This window comes from Capra hircus, chromosome 11 (genome assembly GCF_001704415.2).
Source record: "Capra hircus breed San Clemente chromosome 11, ASM170441v1, whole genome shotgun sequence".
Taxonomy (NCBI): Eukaryota; Metazoa; Chordata; class Mammalia; order Artiodactyla; family Bovidae; genus Capra; species Capra hircus.
In genome coordinates this window covers 29,074,541-29,100,067 of record NC_030818.1, presented here as the reverse complement: position 1 = coordinate 29,100,067, position 25,527 = coordinate 29,074,541, and the positions used below count along the sequence as shown (strand labels likewise).

General features: G+C 55.7%; 1 protein-coding gene across 2 annotated transcripts in view; it reads right to left on the bottom strand.

The window, feature by feature from the left end:
* TTC7A (tetratricopeptide repeat domain 7A) overlaps positions 1–25,527 on the bottom strand; it is a 116,679-nt gene that overhangs the window by 3,552 nt on the left and 87,600 nt on the right. For both annotated transcript variants that reach the window (XM_005686573.3, XM_018055198.1), the window contains exons 16-19: positions 22,191–22,307; positions 18,761–18,858; positions 16,612–16,746; positions 9,571–9,773 (exon numbers count right to left, since the gene is read on the bottom strand). In XM_005686573.3, coding sequence (XP_005686630.2) covers positions 9,571–9,773; positions 16,612–16,746; positions 18,761–18,858; positions 22,191–22,307 — 553 coding nt within the window. The remainder of the gene's footprint in view (positions 1–9,570; positions 9,774–16,611; positions 16,747–18,760; positions 18,859–22,190; positions 22,308–25,527) is intronic.

The window sequence follows — 25,527 nt, the reverse complement described above, 5'->3', positions numbered from 1 at the left end:
TGAGAGCAGTGCTGACTCAGGGCTGCCCAAGACCAGAGAGCAGTGCTCAGCGTGTCCAGCAGGGCTCCGGGCCAAGCTGCTCTGACTGCATGGCCTTGGGATCTGGACCCCGAGCTGCGCATGATAGAACAGGGCCCACAGGGAGGAGGGCAGGAAGGCAAGACGACAGGCCGCCAGACACCAAAATTAAGCACCAAAAATGGAAGGTTAGAGCCCGGGAGTGCTGTGCACGGGGAGCGACAGAGGACGGAGGGGGGGGGGGGCGGGGAAGGCCAGTGGGCCGCCCAGGGCGGGGCCGCAGTGGCGTTTGCACACACGTTTGCTATGTCCAGCTTCCGTGTGAGATTCCTGTCTGCAAAGAGGGCTCTCTAGTAAAAAATGAGTTTGAAAACCCCTGATCTCAACAAGTGTGCAGGTGTCTGGGAAGGGCTGCATGGGGTTGTGTTGGTTTTACTCGTGGTTCAGGAGGTTGGGGCCGGCTTCTCTGTGTAGAGGGGGACACACAGGGCTCAGAGCCGGAAGACCTGGCTGGGTCAGAACCGAGCCCTGCCGCTGACGGGGGCTGTGCCCACAGGCAAGTGGCCCATCTTCTCTGAGCTGCTGTTTCCTTGTCTGGAAACCAGCAGATAGAGCAGTCCTACCTCACAGGCTATTGTGAGGATTCTGCAAGAATGAATGTGAAATTGTGAGTGGGCTGCTGGGTGGGCCGACAGCAAATGAAAGTGTCCCTAGGATGAACAGAGGGGCCTGGGCTGGGGGGTGGCAGGGAGGGTGCAGAGAGGGGGTTTCTCTGGAGGGCCAGGCTCCCCATGGAGGAGACTGTGGCTGGGGTGGGGTTGAATCACCTCCCCCCACCCTGGGGTGCTGACCTGAGAGCCTGAAAGGAGACACCGGGTCAGGCTGGGCCCCGGAGGCCCAGGGCCTGTAACAGGATCTGCTGCCACCTGCCCGAGACACCAGCCCGTCGGGTTCATGTTTGGTAGCAACTCAGCGCTGTTTGCTGCCTGACAACTGGGCGGGGCCCCGCTCCATGAGGGTGCGAGGTCTCACCTGCTCTGCCCTGAGCCCGGCACTGTGCCCAGGGCCTGCCGTCAGTCACTCTCTCAGCACCCGGCATCCCCAGGTCTCCAGGGAGGTGGTGGGAACACAGAACCGGTATTTCAATTCCATCCAGATACCCCTCCTGACTCTGCCCCATTCTGCGCTGAGAGGGGAAGACCAGACCCCTGCGTGACTCTCAGCCTGACGCCTGGCCTGGCAAATGCCACAGCTGTGCCCACACAGGGATTAGAACAAAGTGCAAGTTGCTGAATGTGGTGGAGCATCACGCCTGTAAGGGGAGCTCAGGGAGGGGCAGGGCTATGGGGCGGGGGTGGGGTAGGGGGTGGGGAGTCTCCAGAAATTCCTGAGATCATCCATTTCCTCTTCCCTCCCTCCCTGGATCTCAGGGAGGAGGGGGCCTCTGGCCACATCTCGTCTCCCTGCTGCTCCTCCAGGAAGTCTTCCCCAAGAATGGCGCCCTCTGCTCACACCACCACCTTGACACCATGCTCCTTACTGTGGGCTCTGAATGCCACCCCTGACCCAACCCTCTTAGACTGAAAGAGACTGAAGGAGCCCTGGCTCCTGCCCTGCTCTGTGATTTCCCACAGGACTGCAGCTCAAAAGAGTGTTGGCAGGAGGATGGTCCTGGATGCAAAAGCAGACGCACTGGAGGCCTTTATGTACTTAGTGACCCGCTTAGGGCCACACTGGCTGGCAGGGCCTGGCCTCAGGAGTGCACGGTGACTCTGAGGGGCCCCTCCCTGTTAGGACACAGAGCGGGGTCAGGAGCTGCAGCCTGGGGTGGGGATGAGGGGGAGGGAGGGTCCCACCGGCCTTTGTCAGAACTGCCACTGCACGCGCGTCCCCCTGTTAATGCAGTGCTTGTCCCCCGAGTGGGGGCAGGCAGCGGGAAGGTCTGGCTGTGTGGGGGAGGTGGTCCTGGGAAGCAGCCCCAGGGCTAGGCCAGCTGCAGGCCAGGCCAAGCGCTCCCTCCCCATCCTTCCCCTCAAGTATTTATAGAAGTTATTTTGGGAATTTTCTTTCTGAGCTCAAGGCACATTCCTGGGATTCTGTCACAGCCTTTCCAGCTGGGAAGCCAGGCATCAGCTGGAGGCTGCTGGACCCTCCTGGTCCCTGGAGCCCCCTGCTTGGGGACCCTGGGGCTGCAGGAAGGAGCCCCAGGCAGGACCAGCTCCGAGGCAGCTCCAGGAAGGCTCCTTCCATCATCCCAGGGTTGAAGTGGGGGCGAGGGGTTGCTGACACGCCCCTCAGGGAGGCCCGCATTCCAGCCAAGCCCAGGCCCTCTCCCGCACTCCAAATTCTTCCAGGTCTGTCAGCCGCAACCTGTCCAACCAGACTGGGAATTAGGAATCCGTTGAGAACCTAGCCCACGGGCGGCCACGTCCCGCCTGGAGCTGGGTGGCTCCAGGGCCACAGGAGGCCCACCTACCTTCCTGTCGTGGGAAAGGGCACGACTCCTTCTAGACCCACCCGAGGCCTGGCTGATGAGCTCCCCAGGGCTCTCACAGGAAGAGGCCCCTGCTGGGAGAGCGAGCCCCCAGACTCACTCAGAGCCCAGCTGTGTGGCGGTGTGGGGGTGGCTTCCGGGGCAGCAGAGGTGGCTCCCTCCCTCCTGGGGCTCCACAGTGAGGCTTTCCTGGTGCTGTCTGCAGAGGCCACAGCCAGGCTCAAGGGCAAGCACTGGCTTGGTGAGAGGGCAAGTCGCGACCTGGGCAGGGCCCCTTCCCAGTCCCAGGTTCAAGGCAGGGGGCTGGACCTTTTGGGGTTGGTTTCAGCCTGGGCTGGGTGGGGGCTCTGCCCACTCCAGAGCACAGCCAGGCCTGTAGGGCCAGGTCAGGAGACTGCAACGAGGCCTCCGGACTTTGGGTTCCAGACAAGAACACTGATGGGCAGTGATGGCAGATGCTGCCCTCTGAGCAGAAGGCAGAGCTTGAGGGGCTGGTGACAGCCTGTTTTGGGGTGTGCTGGCCTCTGTACAAGGGGAGGGGGCTGAGCCCTGCTGAATCCTCCAGACGTGTGAGTCTTTCCGCTGATCACTGATTCTGGGGTTAAAGTAAGCCAACAATGCCCACCCATGGCTCTGCGCCGAGTCTGACACTGACAGAAGGCTTCCTGTCCACTTCCTCATCAGGGTTGGTGTGGACTTCAAAAGTCCACACATGGACCTAAGGTTTGCCTACAAAGTCCTGGGGTGCAGGCAAGAGGACATGCCTCCACCTTCCTAAGCCTGGGGCGAGGGTTCAGGCTGTGTGCTGGCTGCGCCGGCGTGGGCACAGGGGGCTGGGGAGGGGCCGCTGGACACAGGAGGCCCAGGCTGAGGGACACACCCTGCACCTCCCTTCCCCTCCACTTCCCCATCAGGGAATGCAGGCCTCAGGCAGCCCTGGGGAGGGGCCAGGAAGAAAACTCAGTAAAACTACTGCACCAGGGGGTCAAATGGTCAGCAAGACATTCCTACTGAATTCTCCTGTCAAACAGAAGCAATATTCCTGCCCGCTGGAGCTGGGGGGAGGCTCAGACGCTGCCGATGAGGTGCTATGTGTGCAACAACTCAACACACACACCCACATACCCACCCACACACACCCCCCAGAGCGCAAGACTTCTGGGTCCTCCCATTCCTCAGGCTGCCTGGATGCTCTCAGCCCCTGCCACAGCTTAGGAAGCCAGCCGGGAGGGAGAAGCCTAGAGCAGGCATGGGGCCTGGAACCAGAGACCCTGCTGTGTTACGGTACTGTCCACCTCATCCATCAACCCAGCCTAACAAGACTGTGGGCCCAAGTGCAGGGCTTCTCCAGAGCCTGGCCTTCCCAGTTCTTCCTCTCCAGCAGCCTGAGGGCCCAGCCACCCCTTTAGCTACAGAGCCTCACCCACAAGAGGGGGTCTCAAGTCCCCCTCATCTCTCAACACAGACTCTAGCCCACTGGGCCAGCTGCCCTTGCTCTCAGCCAAGGTCAGCCTGGCCTCGCTGTGTGCATACTCGTCCCATCCACAGGGCAGCTGGGGCTGACATGCTGCACCTCTGTGCCTTGGCCAGAGTCACTCACTGTGCTCTGAGAGAACAGAGCAACTTGGCTACAGTGAGTGTCCGAGACTTGACTCTGGGCATCCTCTCCCCTCTGCAAACCAAGAGCACCTGAACTTGGCCTGGGAGCCAAGTTCAAATTGAAAAAGGTAAAGGTAAAAGCTTTCACAACAGCATAGGAAACCATAAACAAAACGAAAAGATAACCTACAGACTGGGAGAAAATATTTGCAAATGATGGAACCAACAAGGGATTAATCTCCAAAACACACAAACAGTTCATGCAGCTTAAAAGCAAAAAGAACCACCACCACGGCAGTGATGTCAAACAGCCCAGTCAAAGGTGGGGCTCCTGCCACCTGGCCTGCCTTGTGAATGGCACCAAAAATATACCCAATGTTGACTTGTCCTTTCATCATCTGAGCCCTAAGACTATCCCCTGGAGGTCACATTATTATCCCCATTTGATAGAAGAAAAACTGAGCCAGAAAGAAGATGTAATCTCCAAGTGTCCCCACAACCCAGGGGCTAGCAGGGCTGAACCTCTCGTGTGTGGTCCTACCCTCCAGGACTGGGGCTTCCCAGGTGCTCAGCAGCAAAGAATCTGCCTGCAGTGCAGAGACGGAGGAGACCTGGGTTCAGTCCCTGGGTTGGGAAGATCCCCTGGAGAAGGAAATGGCAGCCCACTCCAGTATTCTGGCCGGGAGAATCCCAAGAACAGAGGAGCCTGGCAGGCTACAGTCCGTGGAATTGCAGAGTCGGACACAACTGAGCAACTAACACTTTTTTAAGTTTGGCAAAAATGGCTTGGCTTTTCAAAAAATGAGTTTGTGGTGAGTCAAGACAGAATATGTGTACAGGGGGAGAGGGGACGACAGAGAATGAGTTGGTTGGATGGCATCACTGATTTAATGGACATGAGTATGAGGAAGCTCCAGGAAAATGGTGAAGGACAGGGAAGCCTGGCATTCTGCAGTCCATGGGGTCACAAAGAGACGGTGCAGGCAGGCACCCTCCAGGATCGGGGACAGGACCCTGGCGGGGGGGGGGGGGGGCGGTGGGAGGAGCTCTGTGCAGCCAGAGTTTACCTTTCTGACCTCAGCAGAGCCTTCTGGTAGGATTCCTGGAGCACCTGCAAAAGGCCCAACCCAGAACCTCAGGTTTGGGTGGGACAGAGCCCTGGCTCTTGCTGACTCAGGCCCTGCCTCGGGGAATCTGAGGACTTAAGTTGTGAAGTGGCACACCCCAGCCTAGAGAGAGGGGGAGGCAAGAAGCTCTCTGGGATCATGGCCATGCTCTTGATCCCCAAGTCCACTTAAAGACGGCCACGTTGGGAGCCACGGGGAGAGAAAGCACGCTTGAGTGCATGCTCAGTCACGTCCAACTCTTTGACCCATGGACTGCGGGGTCCTCTGTCCATGGGATTACCCTGAAAAGAACAGTGGAGGGGGTTGCCATTTCCCTCTCCAGGGGGTCTTCCCGACTCAGGGACTGAACCTGCGGCTCCTGCGTGGCAGGTGGATTCTTTCCTACTGAGCCGCCTGGGGAGGCAGGGGAACAATTCATCAGCCGCTCTCATAGAGGACGATGGATGACAGAAACGCTGTCTTCCCCATCCCTGATGTGTGGAGTCTAAAAAGAAATGATACAAATGAATTTACAAAACAGAAACAGACTCACAGAGTTAGAGAACTGACTTATGATTTATGATTGTGGGAGGTGGGGGGAGAGGATTGGGGGAAGGGATAGTTAGGGAGTTATATTTGTGAACAAATATATCCACTATATTTATAATGGATAACCAACAAGGACCTACTGTATGGAGCTCTGCTCAATGTTATGTGACAGCCTGGATGGAAGTGGAGTTTGGGGGATAATGGATACATGCGTATGTATGGCTGAGTCCCTTCACTGTTTACCTGAAACGATCACCACCTGGCTAACGGCTATATCCCAGTACAAAATAAAAGGTTAAAAAGAGAAAAAGAAACGCTGTCTTCCTGGCTTTCCAGGGGCATCTGGAGAGAGAACAGGCCAGGTCGCAAGGCCAGGACTGCTTCAGAAATCACATCTCTGGGAATTACATCACAGGAGCCGAAGCTCATGCAGGGCTATTTCCTCCTGCGGTTGGGGTGCCTGAAGAGGAAAGGGTTCTGGGGAGATGGGGCAGCAGGAGCTGGAGCTCTGTCCCAAGAAAGAAGCATTACCAAGAACAGGGGCCAATGAGGAGCAGGGCAGCCCGGCAGGAGAGGGGCCAGGAAATCCCTCTCCCCCAGAACCTGTCCCTGATAGAGAAGAGGGTGGGGCGCCACCCACACAGGCAGCAATGATACGGTCATGGCTGTCTGCTCCTGGCTGAAGCTTCAAGCTGCACGTGGAGTGAGACAGGCTGCACTGAAGCATCCATTCTCCCGGCTCAGCCAAGCGGAGGGTAGGGAGAGTGAGGCAGTGGGCGGTCAGGCTGAGTGACCCGCCTGCCACTAAGGTCAGGTGACCTCAAAGGACCCCCTCTTGGGAGGTTCTCAGGGGCTTGATGACTCCTCAGTCACTGCCGGGCTCCATGCCTTCCCTCAGCATCCCTGCTTCCTAGGAAGTGCCCTCTCGGCCACGCTCTCCCTTACATAAGTGCCAAGCTGACTCAGACCGACGGGGAGTGACTCCCATTATGCAGTACCATGGTGAATAAGATCCCAAGATCCCATCTGTGCTCAGTGGGAAAAAGTGCTGTGACCGATTAGTGATGTCTGTCTTGGGTGAGGGACTAGCGAGTGTGGCGTGCGTGCCGTGTTCTGCCTTCTCTGGTACTGCACGGCAGACTTTCAGAAGTGCTTTCTCATGTATCAGCTCATTTGATTATCACACCGCTGGTCTAGGAATGATGAAGGTCATTATTCATTTATAAAAGGAGACATGAGAGTCGTGGAAGCCAAGTGTGTCTTTTCCTAGATTACTCAGGTGAATTAGGGCCAGAGCTAGGATTAGATCCCAGATGTTCTGAGTCTCAGGACAGGACAAGGGAGACACTGAGATGAGGGAATGCTGGAGACCAATACACCAAAGCGTTCATGTGTCTTTAGGAAAAGAGTGCTTAGTAAATCTTCCCCAGACTTGAAATTTGCTATTCTTTATGCATATGTGTGGGATGCTGGCAGGAACACAGCGTGTGGAAAGGGGATAGGCTGCCTCCGCAGCCAATGCCCCTCTGGTTGCCTGTAACTTCACAGGGGGCAGTCCTTTCTCAGAATGCATCAAATCAGCAAAACACCCCGGGAAGAGAAAAGGGGCCATTTCAGAAACATCTGTAGGGAGCCACTCTGGACAGCTACTCAGTCACCATGGAAACCCACCCTTGGAAACTGCCTCAATTTCAGGAAAACAGCTACAAACAATAATAAGCATAAATGAAAAATGGTACACTGTTGCTTCAAAATTGTACTTGTTACTGTATTTGGCTGGGTTTTCCAGGAGGGCTGAGACAGTAGGCTCATATCTGCGACCGCAGGGGCAGGCAGCCGTCTGCCTGGCTGCAGGCCTGATGACAGCGCCCACATCTTCTGGCTCCTTAATCAAGTTTCTGGATGTGACCTTGGGGGAGGCATCTATCAGAGAAGCTAATGTCTGAAGTGCAGGGGGAAGGACAATGTGCTTTGCAAGAAACAAACATTTGCTGAGCAGACTGGAAGGCAATACAGCGCCAGGGAACCTGAACCAGGCTGAGATGTTGCTATGTGGGCCTTAGCGAGGAATCAAGAGATCAGGCTGAGTCCCTGCTTTTAAGGACTCTTGGGGTTAGCAAGGAACTTATAAAGATGACCTGATCCAGCTCCTCCTCCATGGGATATTTACATTCTCTGGGCAGCATCCTCACCAGATGATTCACGAGTCTGTCCTCGGACTATGCCAAGAGTTAAACCATTCTACTCAGGAAAAAAGCAGACCCCTTGTGGCAGTGATAACCCTTCAGCCATCTGGAGCCATTCCCCTGGGGCTACTGTGTTGTCCATGGGGCAGACATCAGTGACACCCTCACAGCTGTGCTCCGCAGAGAGTTCTTAAAGCAGGGCATCTAGGTGGAACCCAGACCCCGAATGTGTTGTAACTATGGGCTCCTAAATCATACTTCAGAAATCACTGTACATGCAGGCCTGTCCATTTCTAGGTCATTACATCCATCCTGATACCTGCTCTTTGAAAGCAGGTAAGGATGGCAGGTAAAGAGTCCTCCCTAGGTTCTTCTCGACCGCCTGTCGGAGACATTCCCTGGACCAGAGGCTCCCCACTGCACAGGTAAGTAAAACTGAGGTCCTGAGAAGGGGCTTTGCCAACAAAGGTCATCTAGTTAAAACTATGGTTTTTCCAGTAGTTGCGTATGGATGTGAGAGTTGGACTATAAAGAAAGCTGAGCGCCAAAGAATTGATGCTTTTGAACTGTGGTGTTGGAGAAGACTCTTGAGAGTCCCTTGGACAGCAAGGAGATCAAATCAGTCAATCCTAAAGGAAATCAGTCCTGAATATTCATTGGAAGGACTGATGCTGAAGCCAAAACTCCAATACTTTGGTCACCTGATGCAAAGAACTGACTCATTGGAAAAGACCCTAATGCTGGGAAACATTGAAGGCAGGAAGAAAGGGGGATGATCGAGGATGAGATGGTTGGATGGCATCACTGACTCGATGGACGGGAGTTTGAGCAAGCTCTGGGAGGTGGTGAAGGACAGGGAAGTCTGTGCAGTCCATGGGGTTGCAAAGAGTCGGACGCGACTGAATTGAACTGAGAAGGGGCTGACTTGCCCTTGACTACCCAGGAAAAGAACAGCAAAGCCAGGGTGAAAAAACCAACCTCCAGTATGGTAAAACCAATACAATATTGTAAAGTAATTAACCTCCAATTAAAATAAATAAATTTATATTTTAAAAAAAAACCAACCTCCTCCTCCCAGCTGCTGAACCTTCCCACAGGAGAGTCGCTGAACCCTGGACACCCACACCCTGGCCTCCATGTCCTAAGGTTAGGGGCCGTTGGCCCCTCTTAGCACCCCGAGGCCATTCTCTATGTGTGCTTGAGTCAGGCCTGACACAACAGTCCACCCCAAGACACTGCCTGAATCCCACAAGGAGGCACAGAGCTCCTCTCAAATGGAGGAGGCAGCCCCGTGATCAGGCAGGGCCTGGGGATGATAAAAAAAGCATTTTGGTATCTGTCTAGAGTCTTCAGAGTACCTACACTGAAAACCCTTGGGGCTAGATGGCCTTACAGAAACAAACCAAGAGGAAGTCACAAAGAATCAGCCAACCCTCCCAGGTTTTTTCATCCACTCAGGCAGGGGATTGCAGGGGAGTGGCCTGCCAGAAGGTCTCCGTTCTCCCAACAGGGCCAGGAGAAAGCCATCTCCCACAGATACCAGGGCACTGCAGGCAGGGGAGGGGATGAGGTAGGGAGGGGGCGCTGAGGTCATCTGAGGGGGTGCGGGCTGACTCACCAGGCTGTGCATGATACGCACGCCGTCGGGATTCACCGTGAGCGCCTCGCTGTATAGCTGCTTGGCCTCCTCCAACCTGCCCTTCATCTCGGCCAGCCGGCCCCGCATGTAGAGCACCGAATGCGAGGTGGGAAAGAGGCCCGCTGCCTCCTGGATGCAGAAGCCTGCTTCCTTGAGGTGCTGCTGCTCCATGAACAGCTCGGCTGTGAAACCAGAAGGGCAGGTGAGGTGGTGGGGGAAGTCAGAGGCGGTGGCCCCCTCCCACATCCGACCGTCAGCCCCCCGAGTTCAGGAGCCAGGCTTGGGTGAAGGCACCAGCCCCCTGGGACACAGCACAGGATGGGCTCACTCTGGGGCATGGCCGTAGCATCAGGCAGTGGTTTCTGGGTGCTCACCCTGGGTCAGGTTCATGCCACGTGCTGCATGGAGACCAACTCTGCCAACACGCCCAAAACCCTACAGAACCGTCACTTCTATTAGCCACTTCGGGGAGGAGGAAACGGGCACAGAGAGGTTGAGGAACTCTCCTAAGGCCACAAGGAGAGAGAGTGATGGAGCCAGGGTTCACACTGGGCTGTCTGACTTCAGAGCCTGGCAGTGGGGGCATGAGTGAGGTCCCTTGCAGCTAAGTATTTGCTCGGATCCTGTTCATCACTTGTTCATCTGTTCACTACATGTCTGGGGACAGGGTGGGGGGCAGATGAGGTGGCTCCCCAGGGATGCCAACCGACTGGAGAGCTAACTCTACCTGCATCACCAGGATGAGGAGAGCCACGTGCCAAAGATTGGACAGGAAGGAAGTCCCGAGGGTGCCTGCGAAGGGGCAGGGCTGGGGCTCACACCGAGAAGCTAGAAAGCCACCAGCACATACTGAGAGCTGACTGTGGACCCTGGGCCAGGCAAGCATCTTCTCTTATTTAATCCTCATAGATCTGGGAGGGAGGCAGGTTCTCTCCCACGCCCCAGGCTGATAGAGGGAGGACCTCATCCCAGCCCCTTGGTAGAAGGTGCAGCTCCCGGCCTCCCTCCAGATTCAGGGCTTTCCATCACACGGAGGAACGACGTTTTTCAACCTACTGGCAGGGAAGATCTTCCCACAACCAGTGTGCCTTCTGGCTCCACATCAGGAGAAAACGGGGCAGTTTCTCCAATCCCGGCCCAGCCCACACAAATGCACATTTCAAACCCACGCTGTGCAGGCACACACCCACCGCAGGTGCTTTTAAAATGCAGTGCCCTGGAGTTGCCTTGCAGCCCACTCAGCCCACTTCCTGTGGCAGCCTGGGCTTGGGTGCCCCCCTCGGGGGCTGGTGCCCCACACAGATGGGAGGGAACACAGAAGGGCAAGCAGAGCCTGGCTGGTGACTCTGCCAAGAGCTTTTCCCGGCAATGGCCGAGAGTTGAGGTCACACTGGTTCGGATGAGGTCTGGGGGTCGGGGTGGATAACAGACCTTCCAAAGGAAGCTACCAGAAAGAGGTGGAATACCCAACCCAGGCCCAGGCAGCCCACCTTCTTTTTCTAACAAGGGGAGGCCTAATACCAGCCTTGACTGTGCACACAGCACCGGGGCACCCAGCGTGAATGCAGGCTAAGAGCCGCTGGGTAATCAGAGCAGCGTGAACACTGCAGAAGGCTTTCTGAGCGGGGTTCTCTTTTCCTTTACTGGAGATGAGAACGTGGGAGAATCAGAGAATTAGCTCAGAGGAGCCAGGCTTGCATGATGAGGTGGGAGAACAGCACAGGCTCCTGTCCTCAGAGATGGCCTGAACCGGAGCTGCCGCCTGGGCTCTCCACTGGCTGCCTTCACAGCTGCGTCCAGCATCCAGCTGCTGAGGACCGACCATGTGCCTGGCCCTCCCACGAGGAGAAAGACAGGAGGTGGGGGAAGGGGAGCAGCTGAGCCACCAAACCACTGGAGTGACCAGGGCAGTGGAGTGACAAGCATCATGGCTGAGTGTTTGGAGCACTCAGATGGGGTGGGGCCGGCTGGGCTGGTTTGATCAGGGGAGTCTTCCTGGGGGAGGTGGCATCTGAGCTGGGGCCTGAAGGCACAGGGGCACTTGGCCTGACAGAGAGGAGAAGGGAGGCCAAGCTAGGCTGGGTCTGGAGGGCTGGGCAGGTCTTTCCAGGGCCAGAGGGGAAAAGGAGGGAGGAAGTGTGAGTGGTGGGGGTGGGGAGGCCTGTCCCGCACCAGCCCCTGGGCTGCTTCATCCACCGCCAGGAGCTGAGCTCAGAGGAGAGCTGGGCTATCTCCTCCCCTGGACCTTGTCCCAGCAGACCCTCCTCGGGCCTGGCCCACCTTCCTCGCCTGATCCTGGCCCAGCTCATTAAGCTGTTTACAACTTGCTGCCCTGACTCCAGAGCCTTGTCTCTGGAGGGTGGCCCCCGTCCCTCCCTTGGGATCTCCTCACAGTGCCTGCACAGCAACAGATTTCAATTACGAGGCTCCCCAGCACCTTCCTTCCTCAGGCCCTGGGCTTTGTCCCAGCCACACAACAGAGGACATGCCCTGAAAAATAGGTACGGCTGCTCTGCTCTGATGGACTTCATCACCAGTCAGGCAGGAGACCAGATGCCACAGAACAGAGCCAGAGGCAAGGGCCAGACGGCCCCTGGCAGGCCCACTGCCAGGGTGGGATCCCGGACCTGCACACACACCCTCAGGTCGGAGGGCTGCAAATGTACCCCTTTTTGTCTAGCCTCAGCCTCCCTGGGCAGCTGTTTTACCAAACATGGTGCTCCCCAGACAGCCAGCGTCGGCTGCAGAAAGAGCCCTATGGCACAGTGCCTGTCCACTGCCCAGCCCTCTACCTCCCAGCCTGGTGACCAGGGCCCCAAGGTGTCCACACCCAGGCCAGTCTCCCCTGGCCAGGGCTGGATATGCACCCACTATCACTGGGTTTTCCTTGGATTCTCATAGTCAAGGTCATCCCTCCAGCAAACGCTCCTTGCAGCCCCCTGTGTCAGAGGCTCCTCTCTGATCCCCTTGGTCCTTTCTCTCTCCTCCTCCCTCCTGGTCTCCACTTCTCTCGGCTTCCTCTCTTCCTACCCTGGCCCTGACCTCCTCTCCTGTGTTTCGGCTTTTCTTCTTCCCTCCATCTCTCTGCACCCGCACCCCCCTCTGTGCTTTCTCTCAGCAGGCTCCAAATGGAAAACATCTGTTCCCTGGAGCTTTGCAACAGTCCTTTTTATTATTTTTTTCTGAGGCATCCTGATCTAACCCTGCACCCAGAGCTGGCTCCAGTCTCCCGGTCATTCCTGCCAGTTCCGAGCCCTCTCTGCTGGGAGGAGGGCTTTCCTCAGCTGGTCCTGAGGAGCAGTGTGAAAGAGGGCCCAGGGCCAGGCCTGAGGCCTTGGAGGCACCTCCCCAGGTGAGATGGCTTCCTAGAGGCCCCCACCCCGGAAACCCCGCAAAGAAAGGGGGGCCACCCAGGCTAAAAGGGCAGAGCCCTTCCAGGGCAGGAGATAACGTTAGACCCTAAAAAGAATCCACCTTGAGCTCCAAGTCGGCGGGTGGGGGGGGAGTTGTCTCTAAAACTTATCCCTTAAAGGAAATGAGCACTTCCCTATATGGGTGCCCAGAATAAAGGAGAAGGAAGGGTCGGGGAGGGCAGGGGAGGAGTGAGAGAGAAGACCAGCGGAAGGGAGGATGGCTGTGACAGTAACAGAGAATCCAGAGGTCTGAAGGGACTTTTTGGGTTGGCCTGGGACCCAGGGGTGCGTGACGCACTGACTCAGGCCACACGGCGTCAAGGCCCTGTGGGCCTGGGCGCCCGACTTCCTGTCCTGGGAGCTCTCTTCACGAACTCAGGAGGAGGGGTTGACAGAGAGAGGAGAAGAAGGACAAGCAGGAGCACAGGAAGCGAGGACGCGGGAAGAGGGCATATAAGGCCAGAGGGAGAAGGGAGAGTGGAGGGAGAGAAGGGAAGAAGCGAGGAGGAAATGGAAACACGGAAGTCGGGGGAGCCCGTTGGACCAAGGGTCAGACGCAGCTTCTGCCTTGACTGTAAACGCCGCCCTATGGCCCCACCCCAGGTCCCCGGTCTGCCTGGCCAACAGCGGGGGCAGCATCCACTTTCGAGGCCATCTAAAGAGCCAGGGCACCAGTGCCCAGGTGTGGATCTGCCATCTGGAAGCTGAGACTCAGGCCAATTTTCCCCCGACACAGGGAATGCCCACAGCTGTCTGCGAGCCCTTGGATCCCCAGGGGACCCCCAAGTCCCCAAGGGGACCTCTCTGCACCCACAGCCCTCTCTAGCATGCTGTTAGCTTCCAGAGACGCGAGCTGCAGTGAGAGGAAGGTGGGTCTTCCTGCCCTTCTGGAAGGCACCTCCCAACACTCATGCTCCTGGAGTATCTATGGGGCTGGGTGATTCTCCCATGTTCACACAAATCCACCGCCAAAGAGGAGACATTTTTGAAACTCACTGAAAGAGGCAACATTTTTGAAACCCATCTCTCAGGCAGAAACCCTCCTGAGGCTTCTCACTTCAGACTGGAATAGGAAGGAGTCTTGAAAGGGGTGGGGGGTGGGGCAGGAGGACAGTTGGGAGACGAGGGATACATTTCCCAACCTACGTGTGGGTTAATGGTGGAACTTACTGCCAAGACAGACTGGGATGCAATTAATCTTGAGCCAAACTGAGGGATTAGCTCATTCCAAAATGATAAAGGGGGTTAGTTTTCTCTTCCTGGAAATCTGGTGCAGCTGGAGGAATCATTAGGCTGGGTGGGTGGGGGTGGTCATGGGGGTTGCTGATGACAATACTTGTAGCTTGGGTCAGGTGGGGGTGTGGAGGCTTAGGGTGATCTGCTCCTGGCAATCCTTCATTCAAGGGGTGCTCAGCACATGCTTGCTGGTGATGATGATGGCCAAGGGAGGGGAGGGGGCTCATGCAGTGAGGATTCTCCAGAATCCTCCCACGCTCAGAATGAAAGACCTAGGATACCTTCTTGCTTCCCTTTTTGCCTATGGCAGCTACCCACCAGTCTCTCCTCCTTTCTTCTATAATGACAGATCCCCTGATTTTTGGTGGGACACATGTATACCCAGAATAATGGCACCTCTCAGAGTCCTTTGCAGGTAGCTGTGGTCATGTGACTAAGTTCTGGCCAGTGGATCATGAGGGGAAGTGATGTGTGCAGATTCTAGGACGTGTTCTTCTAGGGACGGAGTGTGCCCTTCCCCTACCCTTCCTAGTTATGCCTTGGAATGTGAATGTGGTGGAGAGCCACCTTGGATCACAAGGACAAGAGTGACACCGCATTAAAAGCAAAGCCAACAAATGGAAGGAATCTGGGTCCCCGGACCAGGAGAGCAGAGCTGTCATCCTAGTCAAGCCTGCCATCTCTGAATTGTTACACAAGGAAAGAGAAGTGTTTACCTCATAGAAGCCACTGCTATTCTGCATGGGTCACACACCCCAAGCTTGTCTCCTAATGCCACACAGCCTAACCCTCACGTTGCACCACAATTCAAGCATCCAGATTTTGTTCTCAGAGTTCTCCATGGGCCAAATATCTAGGATAATGTCCAGAGAAGAAAGGCTAATGTGCAAATTATTGAAGGATGTTGCTTATACCAAAATTCCCAAGTCTAATTATAGGCTTCAGGAAGGCCTTTAACCTTACTTGGAGTTACCAGAACATACTACCACCCTAGCAGAAAGCAGCATTTCTCAGAGGTGCAAGCAGCCTTGTAAAATGCAGAAACGGCTGTTATGTGCTAAGATGAGTCAACAAGACAGACCATTAACACAAAAGGCCTTGGGAGTTCCAAAGCAGGTGGCACCTCCCAAATCCGACCACTCATCAGTGCACTGCCAAAATATCCCTTGAAGCTGGTGAAACCCCCGGGGAGGGTGAAGCTTTCTACCCCAGGCCCCTGTGGGGGTGGGGCCCCAGTATGCCCATCAGGAGCTCTTAAGAGCTCCACGTCTTAGAAGATGACAGGGCATCTTTGCCTCAGAGGAAGCCTAGCATGTTATCCCTCTGGATTTTTCAAAGTTCTTCTTCCTACTTCAGTTGCAACAAGTGACACTGGAGCACAGCCCCTGCATCCCTAGCATCCCAAGGGAGCCTGATATGCTAACTGGGGCAATATCTGCATTATTAACATGCTTCCCAGTCTAGTCTTTTTATGAATCCTTGTCCAACTTTTTCCCCCAGATTTAGATCCTGTGGAGGGGAGAGTGGGGGCGTCCTGCATACTAATGTGTCCATATGTGGAAGCTACCAGTGGGGAACTGTAGATCCTCAATCAACAAGCACATTCTAACTCTGACTTGCAGAATCCGCAGGTCCCAGGAGGGGAGTATCTCCTTTGCCTCTTCTCTCTCTCCTCGGGGGTTATCAACACTGCCTGGGGTGGGGGTTGGGGGGGGAGGGGCGACAGGAGGGTAATCAGTACCAGGTGAAGAGCTTCATGCCTGGGTCAAGGGGTCATGTTGGATTCCACTCACTCTACCACCTTCCTTTTCCTTTTGCTGCTGCTGCTACCATTTTATCTCATTCAGGCACATCCCCTGGTTTGGTTCTCTCTTCTTCCATTCTAATCCCCCTCTCACGCCCACTCCAGTATTCTTGCCTGGAGAATCCTATGGACAGAGGAGCCTTGTGGGCTACAGTCCATAGGGTCGCAAATTAAACTTTGCCGAGCACCTACTATGTATGTGCTAACTGCTTGACACACACTAGCTCATTTCAGATCAGGACAGTAAATGAGCTGTGGGACTCGGAACCTCCTGCCTCCTCAACACTAACAGACCCTCCAACTCCAGCGTGGCAATGGTGCCCACTAGCTATCAAGAGAGATCATTACCTGAATGGCGATCCTTGAGTTCCTAGTCCTCTACTTGCAATGAACTCGGCCACCAGGTCTTGCTTTCTTGGGGCCAGCACACCTCACTTTTGCTCTAGCTCTCCCAAGAGTTCTCGGGGGTTTGAGTCCTAACGGGTTTTCTTCAAGACACAGCTTTCCCACCTGGGCTGCCAGGGCAGACCCACAGGAGCCAGAGGGGGCCCGGGTGGGAGCACTCACCAGCCTGGAGCCAGATCTGTTCCAGCGTGGTCCACAGCTGCATGGGGCCCTGCTTCAGGACCGAGCTGGGCACGGTCAGCTCTGACATGGCCTCCTCCAGCCGCGAGGCAGCAATGGATGATGCCCGCCGAGAGCCTGTAGAGCAAGATAGGAAAGGCTGAGCTGCAGGCCTGGTGACAGTGGCTGCACAGCCCTGCAGGAGTGGCAGGGCATGCAGAGTCACAGCAGGGTGGCCCGGCCCTGCAGCCGCAGAACAGTGCACAGACCCACTAGGAGGGGCCCATCTAATACCCTCACCCATGTAAGAGAGAGGGGGTGCGTTTCTGAGGGGCAATGAGGCAGTAAGCCCACTTCCAGGAGTCAGTCCCTAAGGAAGGACACCGTGAATGTCGGCAGTGGTGGGCATTCTACCACTGCCCAGGATACTGAAGACAGAAACGATCTCGATGTCCACCAGTGGGGACTGATTAAAAATAAGTGAGAGTATAATCATACTGGACAATGCAGTCATTAAAATAACAATGCACAACTATGGGTATTGATGCAGAAAGATGGTGACGTTATGCAGTTTGGTAAAAAAGCAGCAGACTGCAAAAGAGGAGGATCACAGTTTTACGAGAAACAAAATACAGGAATGTTTCCGAAAGTCTGAAAGGCCACTTATTAAGGTCTGAGTGGTGAAATGATGGATGACTTTTCCTTTCTCCCTTTTATATTTTTACTTTCTGTTTTCACAAGTGCCTATTATTTCTTTATAGAAAAGTACCCTGGAGGAGGGCATGGCAACCCACTCCACTATTCTTGCCTGAAGAAGCCCATGGACAGAGGAGCTTGGTGGGATACAGTCCACAGGGTCGCAAAGAGTCGGACACAACTGAAACGACTTAGCACACACGCATGGTGGAATGGTGGATGAATTGTCCTTTCTCCTTTTTATATTTTCACTTTCTTTCACAAGTGCCTATTATTTCTTTATAGAAATTCCCATTGGAGGTTGGGCTGTGAAAGATTCTTGGGTAGCAGCTTGGGCCAGACCGTGTGCCCTCTGGAGAACTTCTCCCCGTGGCAGTCCTGAGTAACACTGGGTCCCTGTTCAGGATATACAAGCTGTTGACATTTACAGTTTATGTGCAGGTAAAATGTAAGCACTTTTTTTTTTCTCTCTCTCTCTGAGGCAGTAAAGGCTCCAATAAACTCAGGAGACCTTGGGGCAAACCACAGATGACTTCAGTTTATAAGGCAAGTGTTCATAGAGTCCTAATAACTTTGTCCAGAGTTCTTCCCTCTCTAATTGCAAAGGCGCTACACTCCCCAGCACCGTTGCCTCCTTGGAGTCAGCAGCTCTACGTCTAGCCCATCGCTCCTCAGCTCAAATCAGGTGCTGGGTGTGGCTTTGGGAATCAGCTTCATCTCTTGACAACAAAGGCGCAAGGTGGTTCACGGCCACAGAAGTGGAAAAGGTGAGCAATGACACCAAATACGACTCCCTCACACTTTCATTCCCGTGACTGATTTTGCTTGTGTTTTTGAGGAAGGTATTTGCTTTAATCAGGTCCTGGGTTAAAACATGTTAGGTTTGCAGATTCTAAACTGGTTTGAATTTCACAAGCCATGGATGTCAGGATGAATTTTTCTAGGAAACTACAGTCAGATTTAAGCCGAAACAGAAGCTCAGCCCTTCCTTTCTACTTGACTTGATCTGTTGAGGACATTATCATGGCAGACCTTGGCCTTGAGCTTTTTTTAAAACAAACAAACAAACAAACATTTATTTCTTTGGCCGTGCAGGATCTTCGTTGTGGGAACTTGCCACTGGACCACCAGGGAAGTCCTCTTGGCCTTGAGCTTCAGCCTAAGGGGAGACGGCCTCTGTGCGCCACAGCCATCTCTCCACCCCAGTCTTCCCCACTCCCACACAGAGGATGGGGTCTCTCTCTTGCCTATGCCATCTGCCTACTTCCTGCCCCTGGACCAGCAGCTGTCTTGCCACGCTGGGCCCTAAAGAGGCCCGAGGGTAGTTCCTTAGCACAGGACCTTGGGCAGCAGCCAGTCAGAGGCAGGATGGATTCCACCAGGCTGGGCAGATGCTCAGGCTGGAACAGGGAGCCATGGGCTCATGTGGACAGCTGCCCACGGGGCACGTTCTTACCAGAGTCTGCGTCATGGGCATCAGGCAGAGTCAAGTGCATGCCACTCTGTTTCTTCAGCGTGAGGCCCTCGCCGAGGCTGCCATCCTTTTCCAGGCCCCTGGAAGGCAAGGGGGCGCCAGGCCCCAGTGAGCTGGAGGGCTAGCAGGGAGAATGAGGGGAGCCTTATGCCAGGTAGGCTCTGGGGCTGAGAGTTCAGACCCGAGAGCGGAACTAAAGATCACTGGGAAGGATGGAGATGAGCAGCAGGCCAGATCACAGCTCAGGCTCAGGATTCTAGAATCTGGTTCATCCCAGAGCTGAACTGACAAGGTATTTCTCCTGATTGCCTCCTGCCCGCTCCCTTCCTCGTCCACAGGTTGTGTGCCTGCAAGGCCATCAGCCTCCTCACTAGTCCCTACTGTGACCACATTTTGTTTCCAGAGCTACATGCTTACTCATGCTGTTGCCACCAAGGCCATTCCTTCGGTTCTCGAGATCTACCCAACCACTCACCGCCTTTAGAACCCAGTCCAAGGTCCCCGCCTCCCTCTAGCTGCTCATCTGCCCTCCAGCTACTCTTCCTCCCTGCTCTCTGTCACCATGGATCCCAGCGCACACGGGCGCGCGTGCACACACACACACACACACACACGCATGCACGCACGCACGCACGCACACACACACACACGCTGAGGAGGAGAAACCCTCCCGTCCATCTAATCCCTCTTCTACCTTTTGTGTCCTCTAGGTGTCCAGCAGAGAGCCAGGTACAGAGCAGGCGCCGTGAACTGGCTTCCATGGAAAGTCTGGGTTTTGTGGACCAGCCCGCCCCTCAGCCCGCCCTCCAGGCACAGAAGGCCCAGAAGCCACTCCCTGCCTCAGGGTCCCTTACCCTGGACTGCCAGAGTGGCCCTGGAGGAGGCGGAGGGGGCCCTTCGGGGGCAGATAAACAGTGTGACCATCTTATCACACGTCCCCCAGTTCCCCAGGTCCCTGCAGCTCCCACACGGCTAGGGAGGCTCCTCTTTTCTAAAGAGTGGGGTGTAGGGGAGCTGCCAGTTCGGAAAGGTTATGCCCATCTTCGGGCGCACACAGCCCCCGACAGCCTGCCAAGGGTGCTGTGGCCTTAACCTGCTGACTGCAGAGTCTCAGAGGACTGAGGCCGAAAGGGCAGGGGAGGAGGAAGCGGGCCCAGAGGCCTCCTCCCTTCAGAGTGGACCCACAAGGAGCACCAGGGCATCCTTCCATCTTAATGCCGGTTCACACTGAGCTCGGGCCTCTGGGTGCACAGCCATCTTTGTGGGCATTAGAGGAAACCATCCACAAAAGCACAGTGGGAAAGGGCTGGCTCCCACCTTGCACGCCCACCTCTCATTCTGGGGAGGCACACCAGGGTGAAAGAGCCAGAGACCCTGGGGGAAAGCTGGGGGCTGCCCCTCCTTAGCTGTGTGACCCTTGGCAAAGCTACTTAACCTTTCTAGACCTTACTTCTCTTTTCTTGAAATGGTTATTGTGTGGAGTTAATGAGCATGAGAATGTCAACACCACAAGGCTGCTGTGAGGATGGAACGAGGATGTGGACTGGGGCCCCTCCCATGCCACGCACAGACACAGCTGCTGCTCCCAAGGGGGCTATGCCAGGGGCTCCAGAAATGGCTCAGCTCAGGGACCTCTTGCCACCTGGTCCTAGGCCCCTACCCTGAAGAACCTGACAGCCGGACAAGAGGAGAAAATTCACGCTAAGCATTTAACAAAGACCTGGATGGAGAGTGTTGCACTGGGGCACCAGAGGCCAGGCACGGGGGGCTCCCCAAGGGGCCGTGTGGGCCGGGCCAGGCAGAGCAGAGGAAGAAGGCCAAGGTGCAGAATGGGAGGTGGGGCTGGCAGGGCGGGGTGGCCCAGACCTTCAGGCTGTGGATTCTGGCCTTGATCCTAGACTGCCCCAGCCCAGATGTGACATGTTTTTGCTCTGTGGCTTCAGGTTCAGAAAGAACACACCCTATCCTTGGGAAAGCCAGGAGGGGACTGGATTTGACTCTCTGCTCCTAACAGTTTGCCTCCAACTAGCTGGCCAGGCTGAGCCTTGCTCTACCCTGATTGGGTGGGCGGTCCCCCAGAGGTAAGGGTGAAGGTGGTAGCTTGAAAAGACGCCAAGGCAAATCTGGCAGCTCCACAGCTCTGCTGCTCCTGGAGGGGAGCCACAGGCTAAGCCCTGCACGCGCAGACAAGGCTGCAGCTCAGAGGGGCCCCGCCACCATCGCCTAGATGAGCAGGCAGCCAGCCACCCGGCTGAGAGGCGCGCTCTGCCAGCTCCGGGGCACTTCTCTGCAAGTGGAGCCAGGCCATGCCCACCTGCCTGTCACAGCTGGTGAGTGGCAGGACGAGGGATATCCAAAGGCGGGCCCCCCACACACCAGAGTTTGGCCCTTTCTCCACAGCACCCAGCTGCCAGGTGGTTCCCCATTTCCTTTCTGAAAAGTCCCTCACTCCAGAGCTGCCTGCTGGCAGCTTCCACCCACTGCCCTGCTCTGCCCTGGAATCTTCCAGGCCCAAAGCCTCCAAAGAGAGGGCTGATCCTACCCTGCCCAAGGATTTTATTCGGTCAGATTATCCTGGGGCCTCCTCTGTAAATTCCAACTTGAGACACATTGCTTTGGGGATTGTAAGAGGTTGCTAGGCTCCCAGAGTCCCAGTGAAAGGACAAGTGCCCACCAGAGTGGGGTCCCCTGAGGCGGTGGGGAGATAACATAGCCAGACAAGGAGAGTAGATCAGAAACGAAGCCCATTTCTGCTTGGGGTGCACAAGCTGAGCCCAGGTGTCTTGACAGGTTTCAGCAGAGACGTTCTGCAGATTCAGCCTGGATAAGAGTGCCCTGCTCTGGTCAAGGAGAATCTCAGAGCTGGGGACTAGAGCAGGAGATGAGATGTGTGGAGATGGTAGGTGAGTGGGGGGCCCTTCAGGAACTCAGCTTCCTCCTCCTCCTCTTCTCCCAGCTTCCAGATGGAACCGGGAAAGAAGTGACAAGCTCCACAGGCTGGGGTTCAGGAGACACAGGTGTAAGCCCAACCACTACCATTCATAGGAGAGTGGCTCAGATACGTTATATAAGGTCTCTGGGTCTCAGGTTAAGAACCCTGGGGTGAGGATAAACTATGACAGTGGATAAGATAAAACCAGCCGATGGGGGAGGTGCTTAATAATGATTTATCTTCCTCCTTACCCCCTTGAACTTTAGTTTCCTAGAGAGCCTTTTTCTGTCCTTCACAGAGGATTGACAAAAGATTAAAATTAGGGCAGGCCGTAAAAGGCCCCAGGAGAAGTAAGTCCCATGCACTCATTCAAACATCCTCACCACCCTCTCACCAATCAGGCATCATGCCACTCAGCTGTGGACTGTTGCCCTGGCAACCACCACCTCCCACCTCTGTCTGGAAGGACCCGCCACTCACCCCAGCTGGGAGAAGCTGTACAGGGTCTGCCACAGCCGCAGCATCTGTCTACAGGTCACCAGGGCTTCCTCTGGGCCTTTCAGGATCTGCTCCAGCTTCACCTTGGTGAACATCAGGCTGTGGGAGGGAGAAGAGCAGTGAGAACACCTGAGGGGCCCCCTTCCTCTGGCCTTCCTCCCAGGGTGGAACCCCAGGGGATTCTGCCCCACCAGCCCACCTCCCCAGCACTCAGGAGGCAGAGTGCCCACACGCACGGTGGCCTTGGCCGTATCCCTGGATCACGTGCTCTCTCTCTGCCTAGCTCCCCATCCTCTCTGCCAAAGCACAGAGCACTCCTCTGCATTCATCAGCATCCCTATGGCTTATCCCGACCATGTTCCACCCCGCCCACCTCTCAAGCACTGCCTGCCGTGGTAGCGGTCGCCCCCCACACCCTCAGCTCTGCAGCGTCCTCCTCACCGAACACATGGCTATCTTTTTACTTGCACGCTCTCCAGGCCTTATTTCAGAGGCGGACCCAGAAGGAAACTGACTCAAGGAATGAGGCTAAGCAAGGAGTGGGTGAAAAGGTCACAAAAGGGCAGGGTTCTGCTTTCCCTCCGCACCAGCATCCAACAGGTACTTGAATGCAAACTGTATCCTGACCCTGAACACCTGAGGATGATCAGGTTTTCCTTTATCTTCACTGAATACCCTAAAATCGCCAGTTCTCCTCATATATTCAATCAGATGAAAGTGACATGAAGTCTTATTCAGTCACCATTTAGGAACAACAGAATCTCTTTCAATGCCCCCAAACCTGAAGTTCTCTAGGGTAAGAACAGGGGGAACAGTGGGGATGTGGCCCTGAGAGAGGCTGGGAAGAGAGGGAAAGGGCTGGTCCCACCAGAAGGCAGGTCCACAGCAGGGGCGGGCAGCTGCCCTGCTCTGCCCAAGACAACAGCAGAGACCATCGGAGCACTGGCTCAGCACGGCCAGGGTGGTGCCAAGTGCCCACCCGTTCGTTGTTGGGGAGTCCAGGGTCCCGATGAGGGCCAAGGCAGTGGCTATTTACCAACATGTATGGAAATGCCGCAGTCTTTTCACCATGGGTACTGCCAGCCACACTGACGCACACCAGCTGCCTGGCAGCCTGTGGAGAACTTGGCTGAGCCACTGAGGCCCAAACAAGGCCGTGACTCCTGGTTCTCCTCAGGTGGTGAGTGGTGAGCCTCCTTCATTCACAAAACTGCTCATCTGGGCAAATCCATGGTCTCAGTACCCTGGTGGGAGGTGCTGGGGACACTGGTCCTGCCACCCCCAGTCCCTTTTTCCAGATTCTTGAAAGGTCCAACACTCCACAAGTACTGGGGACATGAAGACACAATCTGGGCCTTCCAGGTGACAATTAGTGCTAAAAATGACAAACTGCTCACAGAAGCCAGGGCTGGTGTTTTGGGTCAGACTCAGAACAAGGAAAGGCACAGATGAAGGGGGTCTTGCTGGGACTGGTGTTTGATGAAAAGGAACGTGGGGTAGGATGTGGCTGAGAGTTGGGGGAAGGAGGAGAACCGTGCTGGGCTGTGGCTAGAACAGGTGTTGGTGCAAGTGAAAGCTCTCCAGGGGGCAGGGATACCCAGAACAGCAGAGTCCCCATGGCAGGGTGACTGGGAGCTGGTTCCCCAGATAGTCCCTTGGGCAGCCCAGTCCTGCAGCACTCCTGCTCCCAGATCTCCCCAGACTGGCCTTCTCTGCAGCATGCCCCTCCCCACCAGGGCCCGTCCCCTCCCCACCAGGGCCCATCCCCCTCCTGCTCGCTGGCTGTGTCCCTGAGAGCCGGCAGGGGTCCGTGGGGTGGATCCAACTGCACCATGTGCCCGGAACAGAAGTGGCCTAAAGCTGAGCTGGTGTTACAGTGACTTCTACCAACAGAGGCTCTTCTCCTCACGGCTGCTGACATTCCATTAGCATGAGCGACCCGGAGTGGAATTTATCAACCCAACCACATCCTTTCTGGGCTGGGGCAAGCGCTCTGACAGCCCTCCTCTGGCTGGATCCCTCAGTCCCAGATCCCTGGAGGCCCAGGTTAGCTCCCGAGACTTCCCTGGTCTCACTTCCCACCAGGACCATCTTCCTTGTCCTGCGCCGACCATGACGTCAGTCAGAACGCCTCTGTGTGCCACCTTCCATCCCTGCCACTGCTACCCATGACCCTGGGCACCTGTGTGGTGCTCACAGGGTATCAGTGGCACCCTGGACCACAGGGCAGGCTCCCCGGCTCATCCATGCTTTGTTTCACGTCGTCGCCCCTGCCAAGGCTCCCCCTTCCCCTGACACATGGCCAGCTCCTAAGCAGGTGTCACCCTCTGACCTGTGTGTCCCCATGGGGGCCTCACCCCCAGGGTGGGCCCATGGGCATCCACACACAGTGGGCACCGCCAAACGCTCTTCATCTGCTAACAGGGATCAGCACACCACCCCATTCCTTGTCGCTCTTCTAGGACAACCAACTACTGGTCCTGCTCGAACAAAGGACTCTCTCTCCCTCCCATCTGCCAGGGTGGGTGGCCCAGTTCTTCAAGCAGTGGTACAAGGAGGCTGGCAGGGCCCTAGCGTGCCACTATGGATGGTGGGGCCACAGCCTCGTCAGGACGCTATGCTTCCTGGGTGGAGCCGTGGGGAGGCTGCCGGCAGTTGGGGCTGGGAAGAGAGGGGGCAAGCCCTGGCTCCCCACTCCCTTCAACCAGCCCAGCCCCTGGCATACCTGTTTTATACACTGAATGAGTCTAACATGTCATCTGAAGAAACGATTCTGAGACTTAAAAAAAAAACACAGTTTTAATCCAAAGTTCTAGTCCTCCCCCGAGAAGTGTGATCACCCCTGCCCTTCTCTGCTTAGGACAACCTTCAGTTAGCACTTAAATCACTCTCTCTCATTTATATGTGTGTGTGTGCACACGTTTTCTTTTTTTCCACATAGGCTTATGCTTTTAACAGTAAAGAAACACTCACATCAAGCATTTACAATCTCAGATACTCTAGGGAACACTCAGCAGCCAGCCCTACATAGAGATGGTAAAACTACCATCTATCTTGTCCTGGGTCTTGCTGTGCATCCCCACCTGGGTGACGAGTGCCTGCAGGACAAGACCCTGCCTCCCTCCACGTCAGCATCCTCCTCGCTTCCCTGGTGCCTGGCACAGAGCTGAGCACACGGTGTCTGTTCAGCTTAATACTATGAGGATGCGTGTGTGTTGTTACAACCCTCCAGCCGCATTCTGGGTCTCATGGTCCATGGTAAATCGGAGCCGACTTCTGAAGGCACCGCTTCCCGCTGCCGGCTCCCAGCTAGGAGGCA